Source organism: Protobothrops mucrosquamatus, unplaced genomic scaffold (assembly GCF_001527695.2).
Source record: "Protobothrops mucrosquamatus isolate PMUCROS unplaced genomic scaffold, P.Mucros_1.0 scaffold_311, whole genome shotgun sequence".
Classification (NCBI taxonomy): Eukaryota; Metazoa; Chordata; class Lepidosauria; order Squamata; family Viperidae; genus Protobothrops; species Protobothrops mucrosquamatus.
In genome coordinates, this window is record NW_015386387.1 from 1,032,827 (window position 1) to 1,045,716 (window position 12,890).

The following is a 12,890-nucleotide window of genomic DNA, read 5'->3' on the forward strand; positions in this document are numbered from 1 at the left end:
TCCCTGCTCTGTGAATGTTTACATGTTATGTTCAATTAAACCATGGCAACATGTAATGTTTGTGCATTATTATTTTCAGCAGACTGTGTTTTTCTATTGTTGTGACTTAGATGACGTTCAGAGCACATTTTATGACCAATTCATGCAAAACTCTGTGTTATCCCAAGGGGTTCACATACTTTTTCTTGCAACTGTATAGGAAAGATATCGTCTCACTTTCAAGGAAACTGTGGTGTGGCGTCATCCGTTGAAATAATTGTGAAGAAAGTCAAGAGTTTTTTTTTTAAAAAAAAAAAACAGCACTTAATTTATATGCTTAATTGCACAACAGTTAATGAAAAGTTCAGCCTTACAATTTATTGTCCTTATTGGCCCATATATGGATTTTTGTTAACAAATTCTAAGTACCAGTTTGAATGGATATCTATTTTCTCTGTAATTAAAAGCCTAGAATCTTAGATCCTAGAGATCATTCCTGCTTTGTAAATTTCCCAGATGTCCCTGATTAGCAATTGTGTTGGATTAAGAGGGACTTTTGGCTTGACACAACTTCATCTGTTGTCAATTATATAAACTGTTATTTAATATTACGCTGCTCTCATACCAGGATAACTAACTGTATTGCAATATATAGAAAACTTCTTTAAATTAAATTTAAATATTTTCAAATAAATTTGGTGATTAACTAGAAATACAATTTGAACAGTCTTTTTCTTGCTACGTAGCCCTGATTGTTTGCTTTTTTGGGGGAAATAATATTAGAATTTTGCAGACATTTACCTAGGAGATACTTATGACCCGGATTCAAAGTTCCAAAGGTCACCCACTATGAGGCCATGTAATAGTGATCTGGACTTTTGAAAACCCATTTGCACTTAGAACAGGTTGCCAAGCTCCATATTCATATGATTGTTATTTGCATTCTTCCAATCTTCCCTGCAGGCTTTCTCAGAAAGTCAACAAGGAAGTCAGCAGGAAAGGTTGCAAAATCACTATCACAGGACTCTTTCTGGTTTCTAGGGGCTGGCTGAAAAAGATCCATTGGAACTTATTTTGGGATGGACCTTTTTTACCCAGTCTCTTTGAGAGCAGAAGGGCTGCCTGTCACATGGATTTCACTCTGCAGCTTGTTGCTCTCAAGTATGCTGGCTGGAAAAAGCATTTCTTTCCTTTCAGAGAGATCACGTAGCAAACATGATCTTTCTTAAAGGGGAAAAGGCTTTTGTCCAGCCCTTCTCACCTTCAGAAAGGTGACATTTGCTGACTTTCTAGACAGAAAGCTAGCAAATGCAATGTTTTTAAAGGCTAGAAAGGCCACACACAAAGGGGAGGAGAACTGGCGTGCTGGGCTGGAGAAAAGAAGAATCTTCAGGGATCCAAGCTTCTCTGGTCCAGTGCAGGAATTCCCTTCTAGATATGGAGGAGAGCAGCTTGCCTCTTTCAGAAGGCAGCTCTTTCCCTCTGTTTAATAATCTGTGCAGTCGCTTAGCAACTGAATCTGGGAGAGCCACTAGTTGAGCAAAGTGATCATATGTGCAACTTGCTTAATGACCACCACAATTTACAATTGTAATGAGCAGGCTCCATTATAGTCCTGAGCCAAGGACTATTGGTAATATGAGTATAAAAACGTGTGTTGTGGCCTCTTGAAGTCATGGACAATTTAGAGGGAAGTCATTCTCCAAATTTGCTTCAATGGCTTACTCAAATGTGGGAGAAGGAATGGCAGAGCCAGGGGGAGGGGTGAAAAAAGATATCAGCCTAGAATCACAGTGTAGCCACAAACTAAGTCCAACTCCCCTTGATTGCTGTTGACCCTTATCTAACTGTTATCAGGTAATGACCATTAGTCAATGGCTCAAGGTTGACTCAGCCTTCCATCCTTCTGAGGTCAGTAAAATGAGGACCCAGATTGTTGGGGGCAATATGCTGACTCTGTAAACCACTTAGAGAGGGCTGTAAAAGTATATAGATCTAAGTGCTATTACTGTATTAGATGAGAAGATTCCTGCTCATAAACATTTAGCAAGACACCAGTTATTTATTTATTTATAAAATTTATTGGCCACCCATCTTACCTCAGGGTAACTCTGGGTAGCTTACAATCATAAAAGATAAAAATAGTATCAACTAAAAACATAAATAAATTAATACATAAGCAGTATGGCCCAATTAAAGATGGAGAGGGCGGGAGCAGGATGGGAGGAGGTGGGATATTGATCAGTTAATTGATCAGCCACCTTTATTGTCACAACCCCAAGCTAATTTGGCAGAGCAAGGTCTTACGGAAGGTCAGGAGGGCTGGAGCCAACCATACTCTGGGGGGCAAGTTGTGCCGTTCTCCTGGACCCCACCAACCAGAATACTCGGGCAACAAGTTCCACAGCTTCAAGTAGTTTGGACCCTTGCTATGAATTGTACCTGGAAACATGGGCCATTCTTCAGGCCCCAAAAACTGCCTGCACTCTGCACCAGCTGTATCTTCTGAATGCTCTTCAAAGGTAGTCCCATGTAGAGCACATTACGACAATCCAGCCATGAAATGACTGTTAAATTGAACCTTCCTATGTGGACCTGGTCTTTTGTGCCTGACAAGTGAAACAACACAGCCCAGAGTTAAATTTAAGTAAATAGCTAGATCTATTTGTCAAAACGTTAGATTATCTGTCAAAATCATCCATCAATCACAATAAATTTTGTGACTTGTTTTGTTTAATGTTAATTCATTTAATATTATAAAGGGCTGCAATATTGCAGATTTTGAGAACCCTTGTATTAAAATATTATTTTAAAATAATTATTCAAAAATACAATGAATAAAACAGAAAAGGTAAAGTGAAAGAATTTAAAAGCCTCAATAAGTAAGTATCCTTCAGATCTTAGTTTAGTTTTTGTCATGGCACCCACCCACAATATTCTGGTCCTACGTACTTTTTGGAATGTGGCTCTTTGGCTCCAGCATTTTTGACACTTCTGTTTTAAAACTACTACATGAAAAGAATATTCTAATTGCTATATTACAAACAACTTACATTTTTTAAAAACTAAAATCATGTTATCTTCTTAAATCATGCTTAGGGTTTTATTTCTTTATAATTTTTAGTAAGAAAAGCCACCTAACATATCCACGGTGACTCCAGGTGGCTTTGAACTAAAACTTCAAATACAAAATACAATAAACTCTCGCAACCTCTGGCAACAACAATCAAACCAACCACTCAATGGGCTCTGTATCACCCTGGGGTCCCCAGGCCCGCTGGCAAACATTTCAGGAGCTTTTGAAAGAGTATCAAGGTGGGAGCCCAATCTTAACTCCACAGGAATGATGTTCCATAGAGAAGGTGATACCATGGAGAAGACCCTTCTTCGTCCCATTAGATGGACCTCCTTAATAGAGGCGACTCATAACATTCTCTGCCTCCCAATTCTGGTGATTTGGCTAGATAATAACTGGGAAAAGACTGTTCAGATAACTTGGCCCCAAACTATGTAGGGCTTCAAAGGTGACAATCATCAATTGAATTGGACCGCGTACAATACATCTGATATGTGCAAATCTAGACTTATACAAAATCATGTGGTCCATGACATTTTGTACTAATTGAAATTTTTGGATACTTTTCAAGTGCAGCCCCATGTAGAGCATATTGCAATAGTCTAGGGGATGGGTCACTGTGAGCAGGGCTTGTTGGTCTAGGAAAGGGCATAACTGACACACAGTCCACAGTTGTGTAGAGGCCGTCCTGGCCACAACTGCAATCTACACCTTGAGCAAGTCTAGGAGAACCTCAGATTATGCACTGGGTCCATCTGGGGCAGTGCAACTTCATTCAAGATAAAAATTGGCAATTCTTCATGGACCAAAGAACTCCAAATTCAGAGCCATTCTGTCATCCCAGGGTTCAGTATGTTGTTCCCTGTTTAACCCTTAACAGCTTCCACGCACTGTGAGAAGGAGGTCATGGCAGGGACTGAGACATACAACTAGATATCATCAGCATACTGATTATATCTCACTTCATGCTGATGACTGATTTCATTCGGTAGCTACCTGTAGATGTTAAACAGAAGTAGAGAAAGTACTGAACCCTGTGTGACCACACAAAGTGGGGGCAAGGACCAGACCTCTCACTTCCTATCAACTTCAACTGATAACAGCTACAGAGGAAGGAAGTGAACCAGGACAACACAGTGCCTCGTAGGCCATTCCAGAAGGGTAACATAGTCAATGATATTGCGGACCACAGAGAGTCTTCATCAATTTTTTCCAGTCACAGGAAGAAAAGTAACACAGACTGTCACAAAGAAGAGGAATCCCCTGGGTTCCCCAAAGAGAAAAAGGTGTGGTGGTGATTGATGACTCAAACAAGGGATGGTACCATTGAAAGAATTTTGGATTTCTGGATCATGATTTACATTATGATTTACATTACAACATCTACATGATGGGATTCTGACAAGATATCTCACAAGGATTGGGAAGAATGGGTTTAGAATCATCTGGGTCGGCTCATCCAAAAGGCTTTAAACTAAACCTGGAGGCCAATTTTTAGGACCAAACCCAAAGCATAAGCCACAAGACAACAAATCAGACCAAAAAGGAGAAAGGGCACCTGAATATAAAACAGGAAATGCAACACGTAAATGCCGGGTCAGCCATAAAGGGCTCATGTCTGCACACTAATGCTCAAAGTATGACGAATAAACAGGGAGAACTTAAAGTTCTGGTATATGAGGGTGGTTAGATTGTTGCTATTAGTGAAACTCAGTGGGATAGAAACTGTGATTGGGGTATATTACTAGAAGGATATAATTTGTTCAGAAGAAAAAAACTCAAGAAAAGAAAAGGAGAAGTTGCATTGTATGTAAAGAATTCCTACAGCTGCATGATACCAAGGGTGAAAATATTTGGGTGAATACTAGGGGAAAATATGATTACTGTTTGTGTACTACAGGCTACCCAACCAAGCAAAGGAAATAGATGAACTTGTTACAAATCAGTTAGCTTAGGTATGCAGGAAATACACCACTGTAGTAATGGGAGACTTTTAATTATCCTGATATCAACTGGAAGACAAATTCTGCATCAAGTGGGAGATTGAACAAGTTCCAGACATGTCTAATTGTCAACTTTACCATCCAAAAGTTTGAGGAGAGAACTAGAGCAATGGTCCCCAACCTTTGCGGTTTGGTGGCCCAGCTGGGGGGGAGAGGGGAATCAGGCTTTGTGAGCAGTGAGTTGGTGCGCAGACATGTGCACACATTCACACAGCTCCATGCAAGACAGAAGAGAAGCCTATAGTACTCAGGTTCCTTCAGGCTTCTCCGTACCAAAAGCTTTTGCAAAGAGACTAAAGGCCTGAAGCAACACAAGATCGTTCCCCTGAAGCCTTAATTTCGTTTGCAAAACCTTTTAGTCTAGAGAAGAGAAGCCTTTTAGGTGAGGGGAGCTATGCACTCACTCACCGAGGCTGCCCGACACTCCAAAACTGGATTGGGTGTCCTGCACAGCCAGCCTCTGTGAGTGAGTGCATAGCTCCCCTCACACAAGAGAGAAGAGAAGTCTTTGGGGCGCTATTCGCATGGCCCAGTTCCAAATAGGCTGCGACCCCATAGTGGGTCTAGGGATGAAATGGCTTAGGGAGTGGAAGTTGTAGAAATTTTGGGGGGAGTGACCATGTCATTCTAGAATTCATCAGAATGCAGGCACAGGTAATTAAAGAAAGTTAGACTGGTGTTCTAGACTTTAACAGAGCTGACTTCATCAAATTAAAAGATTAGGAAAGATTCTATGAATCTAGAGGGAGAAACAAGATAATAAAGGGGGGGAAAAAGAATACCACAGAGAAAGAAAAAACAAGACACCGGATAAGACGAGCATGGTTGCACAAAGAGCTTCTGACTAATTGAGGGATAAAAAGGACAAGTATAAAAAAATGGAAAGGGGGGTATATAATTAGAATAGAATACCAGCAAATAGCTCAAATCTGCAAGGATAGAGTCATGAAGGTTCAGAATGAACTAAGGACTGGCAACAAAAGCAAAAAATAACCAAAAAGGTTCCTTTCAGTATATAAGGAGCAATTAAAAATTCAAGGAAATGATCTGTTCACTACAGATAGTGTTTGACTTACAACCTCAACTGAACCACAAATTTCTCTTGAAAAGCAAGACATTTGTTAAGTGAATTTTGCTCCATTTTACGACCTTTGTTGCCACAGTTGTTAAGTGAATCACTGTAATTGTTCAGTTAATAACATGGTTGTTAAATGAATCTGCTTCCCCATTCTTGGCGGTCAGAAGGTACAAAAGGTGATCATATGACCTCAGGACACTGCAACTGTCATAAATATGAATCAGTTGCCAGGCATCTGAATTTTGATTACGTGACCATGGGGATGCTGCAACAGTCATGTGAAAAATAATTATGTCACTTTTTTCAGTGCCATTGTAACTTCAAACAGTCACTAAATGAATGGTTGTAAGTCAAGGACTACCTGTAGTGGAGGAAGGTGGCAAGAATATGATGTGCAGCAAGGAGAAACAGAACTGCTTAATTCCTTCTTTGCATCTGTCTTCACAAAAAGAAAAACAGTCAAGCCCATCAAAAGCAGCATTGTGGAAGATAGAACAGGAATGCAGGTCAAAATAGGCAAGGATTGGAATCAGAATATCTATCTATTTGAACAAGTTCAAATCTCCTGGATCAGATGGTTTACATCTCAGAGTACTGAGGAACTGGAAGAGATGATCTTAGAACCACAAATGAAATCTCTCATAGCTCCTGGAGCATGGGGGAACTGCCAGAGGACTGGAAAAGAGCTGATGTGGTTCCAATCTTCAAAAAGCCAAAAAACTGCCCCCAAAGCCACTGTTCTAAGTACATCAAAGGATAACATCAAGATCACAGGAAGTGATAGTATCTCTCTATATTACACTAGTAGGCCACATTTGGAATACTGTATCGAGTTCTGGTTACCATGATACAAAAAAAAAGATGTTGAGGCCCTAGAATTTGTGCAGAGAAGAACAACAAAGCTGATAAGGGATCTGGAGGCTAAATTGTATGATGAACTGTTAAGGCAGGGGTGTCAAACTCAATTTCATTGAGGGCCGCATCAGCATTGCAGTTGTCCTCGGGGGGCCGTGTGGGTACGGCCTATTGGGTGGGCGTGGCCAACTCTACATCATTCGCATCAAGGGGGCCTGTGGGGGCCTGGGCAGGAGTGGGACAGATCTGAGGGTCTCTGGCAGAAAGGGGTGGGACCAGGGCAGAGCCCATCAACTCGGATATGTGAAGTAGGCGAGGACCATTTGCTGGCCACTTCCAGGCAATGGTGCATTTCTTCATTCCTCATAAAGGGTGACACCTCCCCAGCATGCACCCAGGGGGTGGGGCCGAGGCAGCAGGGGCTGGTTCCTCGCTGTTTCCAGACGGCCTTGTGGGCCAGGGCCAAGGCAGCGGGGACCATTCCCTCGCTGTTTCCAGGATGGCTTCGCGGGCCAGATGAAACCACTTCACGGCCGCATCCGGCCCCCAGGCCTTGTGTTTGACATGTCTGTGTTAAGGGAACTAGGTATGTTTTGTCTAACCAAAAAAGAGGGCTTAGGGGAGACCTGATAACAGTCTTCCAATATTTGAAGCGGTCTCATAGGGACAATTGCATCGATTTATTCTCCATAGCAACTGAGGGCAGAAAAGGAAGCTGGAAGCTTGTCACACAGAGGTCCAACCAGGAAGTAAGGAGGAATTTCCAGAAAGTCAGAATGATTAACTGGCCCTGCAGGTAGACCTCTATACTCTTTCCCAAGAGGAAAAAGTTCACCTAAAAGAGGATCAATGGGTGATTATCTGCAGACACATTTAGTGTAGAAAATACAGTATTTAGACTTCACTACCCAAATTGTCACATGGTAGGCTTTAATAGCAGCTCTTACCTGTGCTTGGTAAAGTTTGCTCATCTACCAGCAGCATTCTAGATATCTCTATTCCATTTTATCCTTTTCAATTACTCCATGTTGGACCAAGAGGTCCACGGGTTGGAAGAGATTGCATGGAGCAATCCTGTTCAAGCCAATGACTAGGAACTCACACAGGCTTACACAACAGATAGTGTCATGAATAGGATACTGTTGTGAATTTATTTAAAAGTTAAGATTGTTTGTACCTTTACATTCCAATCGCACTATCATAATAGTGAAGGAGGGACAATTCAAAATTTCTACATCGGTTTGTATTTTCTCATATTAAATTGTATAAGAGCTATTAAATGATTTGAAGTGTTGCTAAGCAAATAATCTTATAGATGTTACTATTTCTAGATACATAACCTGTTTCATTTTTTTTCATTTTCTATTTCTTAGGTTGGCATAGGATTGGGTGTTGGTTTTAATGTAAATATAGCATTTACTGGTGGTCTTAATCCACCAATAGGAGACTCAGAATATTTGACTGCTTTCAGGTAATTCTTAATTTACAATTTTTTCTTAGATTGGTGGGTCATTAGGAGTATCTGTATGTTAACAAACCACACTATTCAGATTTACAAGCCTAAGGCTTATGTTAAGCATAAGCCTTAGGCTTGTAAAAAATTAAATACATTACATAAAGGGAATGCAAGTTTTAATGTATGAAATCTAGTATAAAATTATCTCTATAATTTTTTCATTTATGACATATTTCTCATATGATATTTTTCACGCTATTTATGTTTTTAGTGGTTATTTTCAATATATATTCCTTATATGATGTTTTCTCTTGTAGTTTTTGATGAGTAAGTCTCATTACTCCCCATTTTAATAAAGCCAGGGTACTGGGACAGCCTTTATTTACAAAATCAGATTAAGGAAAATAATTGCTGGAATTACTGTTCATAGTAAAATTCTCTTATAGTCCATTTCTGATAAATTCCAAGGGAAAATGTAATACACAGTACAGCCTAGAACTTAAGAAACTTAAATGTTTCTTAAACTTTTTTTTCGGAGGACCCCTTCCCACTTTTAAAAATTATGGAGGATCCCAAAAGAGCTTTTGTTTATATGGATTATATTTATTGATGTTTATTGTTTTAAAAAATTAAAATTGATGCATTTGCTACTGCTACTGTTTCTCATTATTGTTTGATGGGGCTTTAATATTGTATTATTTTTAGCAAAGGCTGGCAAATAATTTTAATTTCAAGATCCCTGGAAGGGACCTTCCAGGAGTCCTGGGACTGCACTTTTAAGAAACACTGGCCTAAAAGAAAACATATGCCATAATTTAAAAAATTAGCAGTAATTCTAAACAAACAGTTCCATGAGTCAGATAAACCGCACAATCCAGATGTTTTTAACATAGAGATTTATTTTCCCAAAAAGCCTACACTTAATATAGTGAGATGGGCAGTTTGTTTTTTGTCAAAGAGTTCAAAAGTTCCTCAATTCAAAAATGTCCAATTATTGTGCATATATCCCCTATACCTCTTCAATTCTAAATGTCATGGGACACATATAGGTAGTCCTCAACTTATAACCACAATTGGGATTGGAATCTCAGTCACTGAACAAAGCAAGACATTCACTTGATAGCTTTGCTCAGTGACCACAACACTAGCACCCCCAGCAACCTCTGAGAGATTGTTAAGCAGACAGAGCGAAAGAGCTGCCTGCCAAGTTCACCTCCCCTCTGTGCAATGAAGAGAATTGCTCCAGTGGGCTGCAGGAATGGAACTTGGATTATTAGTACCCCTCTGTAGTCAACTCTTTCAGTCAGCCCTTGAAGACAAAAGGGAGTCCTCACAGCAGGTGGCTTGCAACCTTTCCCCAATTGATTTTTTGGGGAAGCCAGCAAAGGAGATTGCAAATGGCAATCACATGCCAAGCACTCAAATCAAGATCATGTGTCCTTGGGGGGAGGGGGAAATAGCATTACATTTTACAGCAGCTGGAAGATAACATACTTCTTCTGAGGCCATTGCAACTTTGAACGGTTATTAAACTACCAATCATAAGTGAAGTTCAAATGTACGTAGATTGGAAGTCACTCTATTATAGAAGTTCATTCATTTGATGAGCACAGGAAAGAAGCTGCAATGAGGAATTAAAAACTAGTATATTTATTCTCTTTTTCACAGAATTCATTATATTCTAAAGCAAAACATTTAAATTAGGCTAGACAGCTATGCCTAAATATCTTTTTGTGCCCCCCTCAAAGATCTTTTAAATACTGTTGGTAAAAATTGGCCATAGAGTTCCCTACAATTTTGAGATGGGAAAACATCCCAAAGTTGTCCAGAATAGGCTTATATAATACTAAGAATAAAAATCCACCACAAAGTCTAGGATAGTTATCTAGTTGTTTGCAGCCAGAGCATTTCCAAAACTCAAATGCAATCAACAACAGCAAACTGTGTACTTTGTCCATCACAGAAATGACAACAGTGCTCCACATCCTTGAATTCACCAGTAATACTTACTTTTAGGCCCTGTATCCTGGTATTCAATGCACAATTTCATTTATTAATCATATATCCTAATCAAATGTATGCAGATGAAGCACGCATTTTAATCTTGATAATAATATTATGAAAATGAAATAATTGACACTCAGTTGTACAGTTTAATTTCTTAAGCGCCATTTATTTCAGTCAGTAGTAAAAGTTAGTTGTATCTGGTTAGCATTGTATGTGAACCATACAATGTGCGATATAGTTATGTCTTTCTACTTTATAGTTTTCTGTACAACTATTCATAAATTTGTATTTCAATGTATACTTTTTTCTGTAGCTATAGAGGAAAATGGTAAACTTCAAAAGTATAAGCTACAGTAGCTTTAGCATCTTCTCTAGTCCTTTTCTCATTCTTTGTTTGGTTCTTATTTGTATTGAAAATGCCATTGAAGAAGAAAATCGAATTATTCAGTATCTTGGTGAGTACAGTACAGTAATCTGTTTTCTGCTTTTTTTTTCCTTTTGGGATTGGCTATTCATGATGCAGAACAATAGTAATGCCTATTGCTCATGAGTTTGCTCCAGATGTTGTACTGGTGTCATCAGGTTTTGATGCAGTAGAAGGTCATCCTGCACCCCTTGGGGGATATAATCTATCAGCAAAATGTAAGTTCTTTCAGGGTTTTAAATTTCACATATATGTGTTTGGATGTTTATATTTAAGATCTTTCAGTTTCAAATTTAGCAATCACTTTCTCATTTCACTCTTTATGGAATGACATCAGGAAAGACAAAAATGGTACTGGTAGTACTTATTTTGCAACCACAATTGGAACTAGCAGCTCTTTTTTTAAGTGAAGTGAAGAAAAGTGATTTTTGTGGGCAGTCTTTCCTATGCCTGACCCACAGATTAGAAAGTCACAGATAGGACAGAATTGGCATATTGGATATAACTCATAAAAGCTTACTTTATCATGCATGCCACAAATTTATCAAATATCTCAGGCTACTTACTTACAGAATTTCATGATTATGATAGAGCAAACAATTTTCAATAGTGCTCAGTTTCTCATTTTTCCAAATGTTCCTCCTTTACTATTTTATATCTGTTTGTGGTTGTAGACTGATAGGAAACAGAGTTCATATCATTTTTTATTTGCCTTTTTTTCCAAATATGCATTATTTTAGTGCATACATTTTGTGATGTTCTTCCTTAATATACACAAGACTAGAAATTCTGAGCTGTAAATTGCAGATGTTTTAAAAATATTTTTAATATATAGAGGCACTCTGATTTTCATATAGGTTCAGAAAATAAATTGATTACATCTGCATTCTAGTCAATTTGAAGCAGATTACATATGATCATCATGGGGATAGGTTTGAAAATGGAGAAATGATTTGAAATATTTCTGACTTTTGAGATGAATTAATAATTATTTATTAATAATGCTTATATGCACCTTATTCTTTTTTGCTTTTTCCCAGGCTTTGGATACCTCACCAAACAGCTTATGGGGCTGGCTGAAGGACGAATCATTCTGGCTCTTGAAGGTGGTCACGATCTGACAGCCATTTGTGATGCATCTGAAGCATGTGTTTCTGCTTTACTAGGAAATGAGGTAAAGTAAAAATGCAATTTATGCTCTTTTATTCATTGACTGGCACAAATCCCATAAGCCCACTACTATAGTGATGGGCTGCACCTCACAAAAACAGGGGAAAATGTACTCAGAAAAAGACTGGTCCAACTCATCAGGAGGGCTTTAAACTAAAATTGAGGGAGAGGGGTGACCAATCTTAGAATCTTTAGAACCCAAAACAATCACAAATCCCAAGAAAACAAATCCAACAATGAGGTAGGCAGTAATGAGAAAAAAGAAAAACTCAAACAACAATCAGGACATGCAAGAAACATACCCACAGGCAGGCATAAAAGTCTTAAATGCTTATATACAAATGCTCAAAGCTTGGGGAACAAACAGGACGAACTAGAAGCAAGAGTACATGAGGGAGGGTATGACATAGTTGGCATTACAGAAACCTGGTGGGACAAAACCCATGAATGGAATGGACTGGAGGATGGATACAAATTGTTCAAAAGAAACAGGTCTACAAAAAGAGGATGGGGAGTTGCACTATATATAAGAGAACAATACATATCTACAGAAATGCACATGATCAAAGATAAAATCTTTCCAGAATGTATATGGGTCAATATAAAAGAGAAAAAAAGTGACATTGCCCTAGGGGTATACTACAGGCCACCCAACCAATCAGAAGAAAGAGATGGACTCTGCCAACCAGTTAACAAATGTATGTAGGAAGCATACCACAGTAGTAATAGGAGATTTCAACTATCCAGATTATCAACTGGGAGACAAACTCTGCAGTGACCAGGAGGTCAAACAGATTCCTAACCAACCTAGCTGACAACTTTGTCACCCAAATGGTGGAGGA

At 38.9% G+C, this 12,890-nt stretch overlaps 1 protein-coding gene across 1 annotated transcript in view; it reads left to right on the top strand.

Moving 5' to 3' along the window:
* The window catches only part of HDAC4 (histone deacetylase 4), a 111,876-nt gene extending 99,617 nt beyond the window's left edge, over nucleotides 1–12,259 (top strand). Inside the window, exons 10-12 of the mRNA XM_015832185.1 lie at nucleotides 8,365–8,462; nucleotides 10,978–11,096; nucleotides 11,919–12,259. Coding sequence (XP_015687671.1) covers nucleotides 8,365–8,462; nucleotides 10,978–11,096; nucleotides 11,919–12,061 — 360 coding nt within the window. The 3' untranslated portion in view covers nucleotides 12,062–12,259. The remainder of the gene's footprint in view (nucleotides 1–8,364; nucleotides 8,463–10,977; nucleotides 11,097–11,918) is intronic.
* Nucleotides 12,260–12,890: the final 631 nt, after the last annotated feature.